The sequence below is a fragment of the Bombus flavifrons genome, chromosome 10 (assembly GCF_040668555.2).
Source record: "Bombus flavifrons isolate JBK064 chromosome 10, iyBomFlav1_principal, whole genome shotgun sequence".
Lineage (NCBI taxonomy): Eukaryota > Metazoa > Arthropoda > Insecta > Hymenoptera > Apidae > Bombus > Bombus flavifrons.
Window position 1 is genome coordinate 6,084,192 of NC_138451.1, and position 15,211 is coordinate 6,099,402.

At 41.1% G+C, this 15,211-nt stretch overlaps 2 protein-coding genes across 3 annotated transcripts in view; one reads left to right on the forward strand and one right to left on the reverse strand.

The window, feature by feature from the left end:
- The window catches only part of LOC138184569 (uncharacterized), a 132,267-nt gene extending 127,171 nt beyond the window's left edge, over positions 1–5,096 (reverse strand). The window contains exon 1 of the mRNA XM_069122668.1: positions 4,698–5,096. Coding sequence (XP_068978769.1) covers positions 4,698–4,815 — 118 coding nt within the window. The 5' untranslated portion in view covers positions 4,816–5,096. The remainder of the gene's footprint in view (positions 1–4,697) is intronic.
- LOC138184570 (uncharacterized) overlaps positions 1–15,211 on the forward strand; it is a 181,573-nt gene that overhangs the window by 77,370 nt on the left and 88,992 nt on the right. The window lies entirely within an intron of this gene.

Sequence of the window (15,211 nt, forward strand, 5' to 3'; positions counted from 1 at the left end):
TAATCAACGCGTCGCTGACTTAATATAGTCATCCGCGGACTATCCTTCGAACGTTCTACCACGGGGAAACGAAGGAACGGGGTAGAATATGCAAATCTGGTCCTCGATGAATCATCGAGCGACCGAGTAGTCTGAGCGATAAAACTCGAGCCTCGAAAGGAGCTCGTCTTTCGTTCGTACAGACCGATAAGGGTGAGAGGGTTGAAAGGGGGATAGGAACGAAGGAATTCCGGACACGTACAACGGGTACGGAGCACGAAGGGTTTACAAAACGGTCGGAAGATGAAAGAATCGCTAAAAGGAGACATCGTTCGACCCGTTGAAAACGAAATAAAACCCGCTTCGAGTCGGTTTTCTCTGCCCACTCTTACGTTCCTCTCTCGTTCTTCTTCGTCCATGTTTCCCGTAAAACCAGCAAGCAGGATCGAATGTCCGAGGCCAACGTGCCTCTGGGAATCCTTGCTCGTTTCCTAGTGCGTCGAACGAGACCGACGTAGAAAGACTTCTTCCGAGGGAGAACAGAGCAAAAGCAGATAGATGACGAACCAACCGTTGAAACACGAGAGAGTGGAACAATCGGAAAAAGGGGGTGGAAGTCGATGAGGTCTTCGAACTGCGCGAATACCGACCTACCACTTTCCACCCCTCGTTCTTCGTTTCTGCATCCTTCGTGCTTCGATTTCAAAGCGAAGGAGCGACGAAGACGAAAAAGAAAGAAGAGAGGCGCGGATAGAAAGAAGACAGATAAAGGAAGAGAAATCAAAAAGGAAACAATGTATCGTCGACGAAGGCGCATCCTGAATACCCTATGGCTCCCAGCAAATCTTTCGCCTGGTCTACTTTCGCGTTCGTGACCGCGCCATCGTTTGATCCTAGACGACTCGAAAAGACGGTAGAATAGACCTTCCGCTTGTGGACACTCGAGTCTCTGAATCAAGTACACGAACCTAGCAATCAATGCATCTCGCTTGCCGGATGATTATTACTAGGCCACGTCCGCTAACAGATTTTCTCCTTCTCCTTGCCAGATCTCCGATATCGTCGAGCTGGTCATTAACCCCGGTGCTCCAGTTCCGCGGTTTCCGCTAGAGAAACCGCACTGCCTACCGAGTTCTGACCTTTGTTAGGAGAAGTACAACCCTTCCTGTGTAGGCTATGCCGGAATCTTAGAAGCTCTGTTTGCGGTATGGAGAAGGATGGATGCGAAATGGGGATTCCGAATCACAAGGTATTAAAGTCTTGATGTTTTCGAATTGAATTGAGGTTTTAAGTATTTCGTGTAACATTTATAGCGTGATTTTGTGACGATATAATTGGCACTATTAGTCTTCATTTATAGTACGTATGATTTTAGTATTATTTAGTATTAGTATTTAGTCTTCTATTTTATTTTCAATCGTTCCATACAATTTTCACTATCTGCCACGAAGAAACGTTTCTACAGAATTTTTCGCTACGAACTAAAATAATTCGAGCCTTAATTTTGTCGTAGGAAAAAATAAAATTTTCCTCTCCAAATTTTCTTCTCCGTTAATGTCCCTGCATCGCCATCTATCTCCGATATTTAAGCTCGATTTCTACTTGCCATAATCTACTTTCAATTATTAATCTATGACCAGAGATCGACGATTTATAAGCACCGGGATTGTTGAAAGTTCACGCGCTAAGACGATTAATTCGTTGTCGGCGTTTCGACCGCAGAGCTCTCGACGCGCGGCTCGTTAAACGATGTAACCGACGAGCGGATAATTCGATCAAGTAATTCAGAATAATTGGCTGAGCAGAGGCGCGAGCCAACTTTGGCCTGTTCGCGACAAATGCAGTAATAAGAAAGCTTGGACCCGGGGCCAACGGTCGGATGCAATTAGCAGCTTCGAATTGACGTCGTTAGATTAAGAAATTTCGTTTACTGTCGTCTCTGCAGACGCTTGTCGAAACGGAGAACAATGAAGAACAATTCGACAGCAGACGTTTTCGACAAAATTGAATGAATTGTTCCATGATCCTTTGTTCACTGTGTTGAATTCTCACAGATTTATGGGAGAGAATTTCTATTAAGGATATAAATTTAAATTTATTTTGTAGAATTTTATTATTTGATGAATAGGGATATAGGATGAATTGGAATGAAAAATATTTCACTTTTGAAATATACCGTATATAGATAGATTAGAAAAATCTGCTCTCTTTATGAGCAGCACATAGCGATTTGTATTTCTGTGTTCGGAAATAAATGAATATCATTTCTAGCTAAATAGCGAACACCGAATGGCAAAGTTAATGGTCGTGGGTACGCTATTTATGGCTTTGTATTTGCAACGCGTCCACGTCGTTTATTGCGTTTCTACGGGTCTCGTCAATTGCTATCAAGAAATCCTATTTAACTGGACGTAGTGTCAGAAATCTCAAATCAACCACGCTCGATACGAAAGAAATTTCAAAATATTTCGCATCAAAATCCAATCAATTTCATCGATATAATTCAGCGTGACTTTTATAAAAAGAAAAGAAGAAGAAAAGACAGGTATCCATCAAAACGAGTGCCTATGAAAGAATGCTTTTATTTTATAACCAGAAAACCGTGACCCGTTCGAAGCAATCCTTTCGAAGGATTCACGAAGAGGTTGCACAATCGGCGAATTAGATTCTCCATTCCACACGGCTCGAGACGGTTCGTTTTCGAGCGTGACGGCGAAAGAGAAAACGGGGAAATTGAATTAGAACAGCGGGGATCTCGGGCGAGACGCGCGCCTCGCGCAGCCACGTTGAATTAAGAATTTACTCGGGAAGTTTCCCCTTAAACAACCGGGCCAGCCTTCCGTTCGCGCTGAGGAACGTTGGATCGCTTCTCCCCGAAAACGAAATAAGAGTATCGCGTGCACAGCTCCGTTTCTACGTTCTACGTTCATCTTCCATTCTTTCTTCCTTCCTTTCTTTCTTTTGTTCGCAAGAACGACAACAAGAAATTGGAAAAACCACGAGAAAGAAAGGAGAGAGTTGTAAATAAAAGAAGAGACAATGGGGACAACGCGCAACCGCAATTACCAGATTAAAGTCAAAGTGCTCTATCTAAAGTCTATGCTTTCTTTTGGAGTGAACGTCGAACGAATCGGAGCATCGGTGGTGTATGCATAGATAAGGCAGAGGAAGGAGCAATTTCTTCATTGAGAGAAGTTCGAGGAAAGCATAAAACACGTCGTTGTTGTGTGCTTCCGTGTTGGAACAGGGGAGCGTGGATTTATTCAATCTCGTCACCATTCACATTTTAACAACCTGACCTGAGTTAAGGAAGTGACAGAATAAAGACAAAGACTGGCACGATTAGCAGATTGAAATAATTCGTTAATCAGGAAGTTAGCGTTGATCAAATAAATTCACAACCACGAAAGCTTTCAAACACGATGCCAAAAATATTCAATTATCTTTATAAAGTCATTTGCATAAAAGTGTCACGCAAAAGTGGAACGACACGAGAAGAAAAATGTGGAGAATCTCTGGAAGCTACGAAAAGATATGGTTCATATTGTTCCATATCGATCTCATAAAATCGAACTTTAAACATACCGTAAACGATTCTCGATCCTGGTCGTCATCCTCGAAAGAAGCGTTGAGTCATCCATTCTCCATAAAAATGACACGGAGAGAAATCGCGGTTCGGTCGCGAGAAATATTATTTACATTCCATCGAGTAAGCAAGCGACGGGACTGAATTTCAATATCGAACTTTCACGAGACGAGTGTTTGGAAACTCGTCTGCATGTAGAAAGAGTCTCGAGAATCGGCGTGTGTGTACATTCCGGCGCGTGTTCGTCGCGATTTGTCTAGGTACGTATCCAGTCTCGTTCTCGAGACTCGAATCAGTCAACTGGAAAAGCCATGGATCGAATAGGAGTCGATTCAGAAAATTCTGCAAACCAACTGCTGGCTGGAAAATCCCGTTAAAACCAGAGAAATCCGATGAAAATGTACGAAAAATTCGGTCAACATTCGAGATGCCCAAAGATAGGGTGTATTAAAAGCGAATTGGAGGAAATATTCGAGGGATTTTTCCAGATTGCAAAGGGACAATAAAAGAGATTGGACTATAAATGTCTGTTGAATAGAATGTGTTCCTCGAAAGGCAAAATTGCTATGTTAAGAAAAGTTAAAGAATTAGACTAAAAGGCGAAGAATAAAAGCAAAAGTTAATCGAAGAATTTTAAATACCACCGGTTAGATAATGTTACCGTTATTGGCATTAATTGTGCCAAGGAGCATAAATTCGAAATCCTAGTAAGGTCTTGGAAGAGCGGACAAAAGTCACGGTAACGATGCAATTGCTGGCAGGCTGTAGAGCCACGTTAAACTACCCCCATTTTGGTGAAGGATCGCGAGTAATCCTTGCTCTTTGCTGCATCAGCAGATTCTGCTTGCGGAACGATGGGGTCGAACCAAATCTGCAAACGCAACTTCAAGAATCGGCGTTGCTTCTTCCAGACGAGGATCAACTTCGAACCAAGGGTTATTTACCCCCTCTGATCGTGCATAGTTTTTAACTTTCCTCTTTCAACTTGCTCAAATTGAACTTTCCTTACAGGGACCACCGAGAATCATTGTCAAATCCATTGCATGTACATTTCGTTTAGAATTCGTCACTGACTGGTCTCGTTAAAATCTCGTCTATGCTCGAATGGTTTCGCACCCCCCAAGAAACTTACCCCCCACTATCAGCAGCAGCTGGAACAGGGCACGTCGCACTTTCCCGCACTTCCGTCGAACGTCTTTATCCATTCTGGGGATCCTGGTAGCGCTCGTAGATCCTCGAACGACGATCATCGGCAATGTGGATGTTCTTCGCAACTTCCGTTCTCCGTTATTGCAACGTGGCGAACAGTGTCAAGGGACGCGAGCCGCGCGGGCAAATGTCATCGGGCCCACTCAATTCTGACTCCGTGGTTTCTGTTTCCGCGAACAGTTGGCTACGTTACTGTCAGAAATCTGAAGAAATCCGTGCACAAAAATACACCGCGACACTGAGGGGCGCGAGCGCGCTCGGACGTTGTCGCCACTCACACGCCACGCGGACGCGACAGTTCCTGACTTGCAACTGACGAGGGATGCTGCACGAAGAGTTTGCGCCAGCCTCGCGCCCGCGCACAGAATCCTTACTCCCCTGCACTCCTGGCACCCTAGGTCACTTAGTCACCCTTCCTCGCTGCCTCTTCTCGCTTCCACTATTCCAATAACGAAGATTGAAAAGAGAAGGAAGATAGTTTCTCTTTTCGGTTTCTTCCTTCTTCTTCCGCTGTACGCTATCCGCCTCTTCGTCGCCCTCGATATCAACACGCTTTCACCCTCCGCACGCTCTCTGTGGCCACCTCTCTTTCTGCGCTCTTCCACAGTTGTTTCTTTCTACCATTGAATTTTCGACGATTCTATCTCGTTTTACCTGTGTTCCGTTACCGTGGACCTGTAGGAGAGAGGGCAGTTCGTCTCTTTTCGGTTCGTTTTCACCCCTTCTTTTCCGCCGTTTCTTAGTTAGTCCTACCTTTCTGTCTTCGTCCCCTTCAGGCTGGCGCGCATCCTTTCGCTGGCTGTATCTCAAACGCTAAAGAGATTCTTAGGAAATTGAATTGAATCCCAACCCTCCGAGCTACCCTCCTCCGCTTGTTATTTCTCTTCTTGTCCTACCGTTTCCAGACGCTTGTCCCTCTCGTTGTTCGGGCTCTGTCTGTCGGTTGTTTCAACCCTTCCCCCCTCCACGTTTATTCGTTCTCCTCTTCGACGATCCGTCTTCGTCTCCTTTGCTCGTTCGTCACGTGACTCAAACTCTCTCGTCTTTGGATATCCTTTCTCTTTAACCGACCATCGTCACCTTCGCGCCATGGCTTCCACGGCGACTGATTGTCTCGCCGTTAAGCGGCAATTTATATGTTAACAGGGCCGATTCGGTCGAGAGTCATGCATACGTTTAAGAAAAGGGGTTGGCAATATAGAGGATGGGGAGGAAGGTCGCGTGACGACGTTCCAGGCACGACGATTCGCTCGTTAGTCGAGCCGACGATCGGCCCGTTCCACAGATAGCGATCTACCCCCATGCTTCCTCGCACCCCTAAAGGTTATCGGCTACATGGAAATTCGAGCGAACTCCAAGGAGTACAAATAGTTCGACGAAAGGGGCTGAAGGGATTCGAGCGAGGTCTGAGATTTTACGATGGATTTCTTAAATCAAGGACAGACCCCTAGTGTTTTACTGTTCTAATGTTCGAAGATATCGAGAATTATTTATTGCGGACAATAAGAGAATTTTAAACTCTTGATCATGGTGCTAAGTGTTGATCTATTAAGATGCTGATCTATTAAGAACAATTCATATAGAATGTCTCTTTCTGTTCATTTATTTTATTGAATTCTCTACTTTTGTTCTTTTTTATTATTTTTATTTTTTTATATATTGGATTTGTAAATTTTAAGAGGTTGTTAAATATTCTTTTTCGTCACTTCAATCCTACAACGTAATAAACGTTTGAAGAAATTTTTATGCACAACTTTTATAGGAGTTTCATGTATACAGACATTTCACTTCATTTTTGGATGGAACGCTTCATTCTTTGAAACAAATTTTACGGTTTTGTAGGAGTAAAAGTGTTCCTCATTTAACTCTTGACTTTATCTTCGTAAAATAAGACGTTCGTCGGTCGCGACCATCTCAGGCTAAGCATATTACTCGAGGGAAATAAAACGACGATGTGAAGTCGCAAAACGTGACCGTGAATTTCATTCGTGTCAAACGTCATCGATGTAGAAGATTGTGGCACGCACACGAGTACAGGAAGTTAAATTACAGGTGCACTGGGCGTGTTAACCGTGTAGTTAGCGTGGCGAGACACGTTCGTGGATCAAAGCTGAATCGACGCGTGCAGGCCAAATAGACGAGGCATTAGCGCGTCTTCACTGTTGAAATCGCACCTTGACACGCGTCCTTCCATTCACGGGGTTCTGGATTACAACCTGCGACCTACGATCTTATTGAAGACCTCTCAAGAAAGTTTCACGGCTGACATCTGTATCTCGCAATGTATTTTTCTTGGACAATTTCATAGAAAGTAGATTTTTGTATTCTGAAATTTCGACAAATTATTATACGTTTCTCAACGCTGTAACATTTCCGAAACTTTTCCCAACATTTCCCTGTCTGGTCCTTAAATCAAAAGTTAAACTCAAACTGTGAACAATCTTTCTTGATACTTTCCAAGAAATCGATCTCAACCATGTGATTACCTTTCGCATAACGAGACTTTGATCGTTAGCGAAAAGACGCGACACAGAGGATGGTTTTTGATCCAAGTGAGCGGGTGGTGGGCGAATAAAAACCGTGAATCCGCGCGGAAGTAGAGGCACACGAATTGGCCCGACGTCAACCGCGAAGCAGGTATTTTCACTTGAAAAGCGGGCGGGTCGAGTGAAAATAACGACGGCGAACAGAGTCGTAAAAAGTTGGGGGAGATTAGCCCGTTGTGGAATTAATACTCAAAGCTCGATTCAAGCGGCATTCGCCGATTATAAGCGTAATTCAACCGAACGTTGCACCTGCTCTCTTGCTCTTTCACTCTCCTTCCCTTTCTCTTTCTGCTCCACTGGTTCTCGATTTTAGCTACTTCTGGAAACAACCTGCTATCGAACTAATTAACTTGTCGTTGACGTATAAAGAGAAATTTTGGAAACATTTCTTTTTCACGAGAAAGTTGAAAGAAGATTTGTCGAAGAATATGGAATATTATCATTCGATAAATAAAGGATTCGACATGGTATCAAACTTGGAAATGTGACTGTTTCCTTTCAAAGATATACTTTCTAATCTTCGTGTTCTTTTTTTTTATTGAGATATGTATAATTTTGTGTGTTAGACTATATTGGCCGCGTAGAAGTGACACACGTATGTGAATATGAGTGTGTGGAAGTATGTGTGTGCGCGGCGTCTCGAAAAGCAGACGAATGTAACTGTTCCGTTGGCAGTGTGGTATGGAAGATGGTGAGACAAAGAAAGTGCTGAGACGCGTGCAAATGTATATCGACGAAGATCCTGGAAATCGTTTATTAAATCAATCTAAAACCATTTTAATATGAATTCTAAGTGTAACCTTAGCGTTCCTTTACTTTTATTTCGGCAATTAAGATCCACAATTCTCAACATTTTTTTTTTTCAAAATGACGCGAGATAACACGTCACACTGAAATCTGCATCCAGAAATCCTCGGTTCTAATCCGATTTATCATCGCAAATTCGAGATTACGAATCGTTGGACGACCAAAAATTGGGGAGAATGTAACACAACATGGCGGGTGATTCGCAGAAGGATTACCACAACCGCGAGGAGCATTAGCGTCGCGTATAGAATGGAGGACGGGCTACGGTGGAAAGGGTTCGGTTGAAACGCAATTTAATGCAATTTCTCGTTTAGTCGGAACTTTTAAAGTTGTTAGCGGCAGGTTGAGTGGCCCTTTCTCGTTTCCGCGATGCACGCATACGCGTTGCTAGTCTCTGCACCCTCCCAAACCTCTCGTAAAGTGTTCTATTGTTCTCAACAGAGTTCGAGGTTAAACTTTTGAGGTTTAGTTGAGAACAGCGTGATTTTCTTTGCTTTATTGCATTCGGTATTTTTGCTAATATAACAAATTCTTCCACAACAATTTTGTTTTAATCATTTTACCATGATAAAGCACTTGATATTTGTTTTTAATAATATGTAATCTTGTTCGAAGGATCTATTATCCTTTTAATTGGTTTGATAATATTCTCGAAACAATTACATTTTACTTTATTCAATGTATAACGTTCAGAAACATATGCAAGCTTACCTAGATTATTTCGGACTAGCTAGAACTCAAAACTAGAATCGGCAAACTTATAAAAGAAAGGGTTATATAAAAGAAAGTTCAGATTGGAATAACTTTCGCTCTTTGATTAAAAATTTTCATTTTAAAGCAGGTTGTATAAGAGCTTCTCATCAAGTATATTTCATATCTGAGTTTATATCTTTCGGCAGAAAAGCTGAAATAATGTCTAAATTCTTGTCAAGCTTCGCTGTCTTTGCAACGATCTTTGTGTTTTTGCGCCAAGTCGAAGATGTCTTAGAAGCGCTTTAAAATTGGATCGAGTTTCCGTAATAGCGTGCAAAAGCTTGAAATTCTTTCGTCGGAAACCGCGTTTGGGGCGGGCACAGGAAACTTCTGGCGATAGCGTGCTTTCCCGTCGACTAAATGAGACTAAACCGTCATTCGAAAAAAAAGAAGAATAATTCACTTTGCCGCAGTCGAGAGGTTAAGAGCGGCGAGTTTAGATTCATTATGAAGTTTCACGACTTAAATGAGACAGTCGCCGCGAAGAAAGCAGCAGGGCTTGGCTTAAAGAAGTTAATTCCGGGTTCGTTGTCAACTTTTTCGTCGTTGCTACCGAACGAATGAACGTAATTCATGAAATTCTTATGTTGGAATTCCGTCTAACGTTGATAACAGTTATTAATTTCGATCAAAGTAAATATTATGAATGAAAGAATGTTAATAACGAAATGCACAATCCATCGTTCTTTTCTATACTTTTCTAAAACGAAGGACGATGTGCGAAAATCTTGTAAAATCCAGGACAACGATATTTTTCAGGGATAGGAAAATATTGTATTGTGATGGCAAAAGTGTGTCGATCCCAACGACGTGGTATATGGATTAATAAACTGACTCTGGTAGAAAGCAGAAGCATATTTGTTTCAATCGTAGGTAACAGATGTTTTATATGTTACCACGTAATGTGAATACCTGTAATGCACACGATATTATACTAGAAGGTAATGGAATTGCAGAAACTGAAATTGTTGACATAGAAAAGCCAAAAATTGAACAGATATGACGCATGTCCTCGTTTCAACTCGCTATGAACCCCTCGCTGTATATCAGCACGCGATTTATATTCGAAGATTTAACTACAAGCCCCGTAAATAAAAAGCGTAGATAAATTTTAGCATACAAATTATTCAGAATCTCAAGTGACACCGAGTGTGATACTTTCTCTTAATAAAAGAACTTTCGCGTAACGTAGCCAGTAACAAACAAAGTTACTCAAAGCACAGATTCATCCTCCAGCAACCGCAGCAAAAACCAAGAAAGGAACCATCGAACCGATTCGCTGGTTTAGCATCGTACAAGGACAAAAGCGGAACAGCCTTCAAAGTACGATTTCGGTGATCGTTCAAACACCAGCGTGGCTTTGTCGTGAACCGATCCGAAAGGCAGCAGCGAGATTCTCAGTAACTTTGACATTCGAACGAAAGGCGTGACGGCGTTGGTGGTCGCGGGTAAATTGAAACAACGCCGTTATTCGTAATTCAACGTGGAAAAGCGCCGCGGAACGTCGATCTCGTGGGAGATGTTACTCTTTGAGTGCGGTTTCCCTCATCCCTATCTACTCTTTGTCCCGCTTCCTTTTTCTTTCGTTTGTTTCGCTCTCTCGCGTTTTTCACTCCCGCTAACATTAATTTCGAATAATTCAATGATCCCTTTGGGGTTTGGCTGATTTCATAGATACACGCGACATCTTTCTATAAATATTTTTTTTACAAGAATATACAATTATTCAAAGTTTACTAATGGAAAGTAGTTGTCAGTTGTTCTCACGTGGCGGATAACGTGATGTAAGGCTGCGAATTAAAAAAGAGATTTTCTGTCATCATTTATACGATCATCTGAAGTAGCTCGAACAAGCGATTCCGTTTAGCGATTAAAAAAATGTTTCGTCCTCAAAATGTCGATTAATTTTTATCCGTGAAAAATTTCCCAGTTTCTCCACTCGCCACTCGTTTATGTAATGGTGTTATTCGTTTACAATTTCAGTTTGTCTGTTTACGTTTGAGTTTCTTTCTATCCTTGTTTGTTTGCAGTTTTCAGTTTGACACTCTTCATTTGTCTGTTTACATATTCGCTGGTGTTTATTCGAGATACTTTATTCGCCGCTTGTCGAATCAGCATCGAATAATTTTAGTAATCCGTGGAACCTTCGTAGTTTACCACGCCATTGGCAGAGTTTAGATTGTACATATAGAAAGTTATTTTGTTTTGAAAAAAAAGTGAAAAAATGAAACTGATACATCGCAATTTTCCTGGTTTTTATATCGAGTCTATTATCGAAAATCGCTTCACGATGAACTAACAATGTAAGAGTTCGATATGAATTTTAGCTCGCGGTTCAACGTCGAATAAACAGGGTATGGCCCCTTTAAACCGAGTTATTGTGGCCGATAAACGTTCAATTACGTTCTTGCCACTCGCTTTCTTCGACATTTCAATTCACTTTTATCCCCTTGTGGAATGCTAACAAAGGATGCTTACTGTAACGTCTCAGCTAGTCGCTTTTGCACAACGGAACGTTTTAACGTCCAATTCGACAAACACGTTTTAATCGTACGAGAAATCTTTATCGAAAAGTACCCACCGGCCACGCGATATACAACGAGGAAAATGAATTTCTCGTTAATCGAACGAATAGAGGAGCACTCTGGAAAATATAGACAATGTGGTGGATGGAGTAAATTGTATAACTTGGAAATTGTATAATAGTTCTATTATTGGTGGTAGTTAAGATTAAATCGATAATTATAATTTTAATTGGTTTCAACATCGATTATGTTTAAATCGATAAGGATGGAACATTAGTCGTACACTTGTGCAATGAAATTGAGAAATTGACAAAAAATTAACAGTCGGTCACTATAATTTCCATGAAGCTCGTCGCACGTATCGTGAATCAAAGGTTACGCTCATGCTATTTCTCAATTATCATTACATCAATCATCAATTATAATTATGAAATTTTTGAAAAGTTTCGAAACATTGTCAACGCATAATTCCGCGTTTGACTCGTCGCGTGTCCAATTGTTCGAAGGAGAAAAGGCATTTGTCATTGTAGCGATCGATGATTTCCATCGACTGGCGTATATTTTATTTATCTCTCCATTACGAACGCTGGGAACGATGACGAGAGAAATTGTTGAAAACGTTCAATGGGGACAAGAGAAAAAATAAGGGAAACGCGTGCAAAAGCGCGGTTGCGAGGGTCGTGTCAGCTTGGACAGCCTTTTAAATCGAATTTAACGATCAAATTGCTCTTTACTCCCGCTCACAACTGGCTGATATTGTTAATTACTTGTTTGTCACGATGTCCGTCGCTAAACAGACGCGTCGGTAAATTGCATGTGACATCTACGTAATTCTAAACGTACATAACGTGAGAGAAACGGCAAAAAAATAAAGAACAAGCTTTGTCGCGATCGTGATCGATGGCGCTAATGTACGATGCGGAGATCTCGAATAGAATAACGTATAACTTCTGAGTGTTGGTGCAACGTTATATTTAATAATCGTTTAAGAGAAGCATTTGATAATAGGAATTATAATTTATTAAATCACTTTAGAAAGATATCGAGAAAGATATTCTAGAAAATAAATTGTCTCGTTAATATTCTTTGAAAGGAAAGAAGCCATTTATTTTATTTAATTGTGAATTTTCGTAGGAAACAAAACGAATTATCAATCCCACTAAAAAAAAAAGCCGCGAAAGACTTTTTCATTTGAAATTCGTATATAGCGCGATGATGAAATTTAATTTTCAAATTTTTGTAGTTGTATAAAAGTACCACCCAATACTACAACATTTAATATACTTAAATCCAATTAATTAATATGTGACTATTGTAGCAAATACAATGGCGAGGCAATACTTTTTTAGGCCATTCACAATTACCGCTTTCATAAGAATTAATCTGGTAAAATACAATCCCGCATAGAACATCGAGCACCTGCCCACGACCGCCATTTTGAATTTCCCGACTATTCAACCAGCAATACGTTGAACATGTTACACAACCCATCGAGCGCCTCGATATTCGCGAATTTCATCGCTTCACTGGCAGCCAGAAGACATTAAAGCCAGACGCGATGTATCACGTTATCCACGGGGGTAATAGACGCAACCTCGTGCAGCAATAACAACGACAGCTTCGCGAAATTAGGGTTCACTATAGATTGAGTTAACTCATCCTCAAAGTCACTGCAAGAAATACCTACCACAGCAGAAAAGATTCTAGCGATAAAGGTCGCGGATCTGACTTTTAACCCTCTGTTCTGCGACCTTATTTTTACTTTATTTATTTCCAAATATTTAGAATATCGTTCAATAGTTGTTATCGCTACGTATTACCTTAATCCTTTTGAGCAAAGCAGAATTAGAACCAAAATATAGAAAGAATGAAAAATTCAAATTATCGATGGCATACGATCCGGTGTGAGGATAAACACTTATTTCTTGGAATGTTCCTCTTGAAAAGAGACATCAAGGGGGAGAGATAGGTAAATTTCAACATTTCATCCTCGACGAGAAACAGCGACACTTTTTTTTGTGTTGAAATGTCCCTCGAACGGACTGACTGAATTTTTAAAAGCACCCTTAGCCGACCGGATTTCCAGCTGGTCGCATCCCCGATCCCAACTACCCCCATCTTGGTCGTCGATCAATCGATGAACGATTCAGTGATTCGATATTCGTTACACGAGGAGAATTCGATGAAAATTCCAGAAGCGGTGGTCCGTTCAATTTTCCTGGTAGCTGCCGTTCTTTATGCGTTTTGCTACCCTTTTCACTCTTGAATTTCTGAGTTGAATTAGTTGCGCCCTTTTTATCGACCCGCTTCTGTCACTACGACGCGACTTGCGGTTTCGATACCTCTCAAAGATTTTCCAGAATATCAGAGAGCAATTTTTAATCCTCAATTAATATCGTTAGCTTACGAAGATTTGAACCAAATATTACAATATAGTTTTAGAATACTATTTTGTTTTCACTTGTATTTCGTGTGATGAACATTATCTCTCGATACTATTTTTCATATGATTAAAATTAAATATGCCTTTGTACGTATAATATATTGCATCTGTCCAAGTCAGAAGAATGCTTAAATAACACAAGAAAAGATTAAAAATTAAAGGTTTGTAACGGAAGCCATTAAACATCGACACAGGTTGAAATGGAGTTTTTCAGATAGGCAATTCTTCGTGGTTCAGGGCTACTGATTTGAACATGGTGGTTTTATTCCCACTAGGTGCGGAAACATTTATATTCCGCACGCCTTGCTCGTTCTGTGTATATCAATCGGTTTCATATAACAAGCTCAACTTATTGATTATACCAACAGCCTCGCCCCCTCTTGTTCCCGTTAATTCGTCGTCATAAATGCGCCGTGATTTCTATCGAACAAAGTTAATAATATTACCGACACGTAACATAAAACGAGCGACAACCGTGGACAAATTGTTCGATCTAAACCCCTCTCAGACCTTACTGTGTCTCGAGTCTGTCTCTAAATTTAAATCTAAATTAAACCTAACCACAATCATATGACAATTGTATAATTGTATACATAACTTACCAATTTAAATTCGGTTACATAATGTAATTTTCACTTCTGTAAATATCTCAACACTTAACTTGATTCAAGATAAATTACCTTATCAAAGATCAAAGTCACATCTTTCAATAATTTCTAAAAATCTCTCACAATTCTGCCACTGTTCCTTTTCTACAGTTCGCGAAAGGTCCATCTCGTTTCTAATTAGAAATCTAATAACCTACTTAGCTAAATGTAATTATACAAAACTATTTCTACCTTTATAAACATCGTCCGGCATTTCATTCGATTTCCAACAAACCACTTTCTCAGAGATCAAAGTAACCCCTTAATTTCACTTTAAAATATCTCGAAATGTCACCACCATCTTTCCTCCGTTCTCTTGGAGAAATCATTCTCTTTCCCAAAGTACTAGCCACAACTACACCCCCTTGTGTAAGAGAGACGAAAACCGTAGCACGCCGTAAAAATCCGAAAGGGAAGCAGATTTTAAGCTCCGAAGCGGCGAAATTAAGAAAAAGGTTCACTGATCTATTGATGGGACGAGCGACGAAAGAAGACCGAGACGAATTACGCCAGCCTCGATGGAGTATCCTCGAGGGTGGCGCCAGCTCTTTAGATATTAAGAAGAGACCACGAGACCGGGGGCGAATGCGACCCGTTGGCCGGCCCTTCAAACGGTCGATCCGAGTGGAATTTATGCGCGACCGCCCGACGAGATTGCGCTCCTGCTCCCTGTCTCTCTTCGCCCGCCTCCGATACTCGTATTCCTTTGGCCTCTC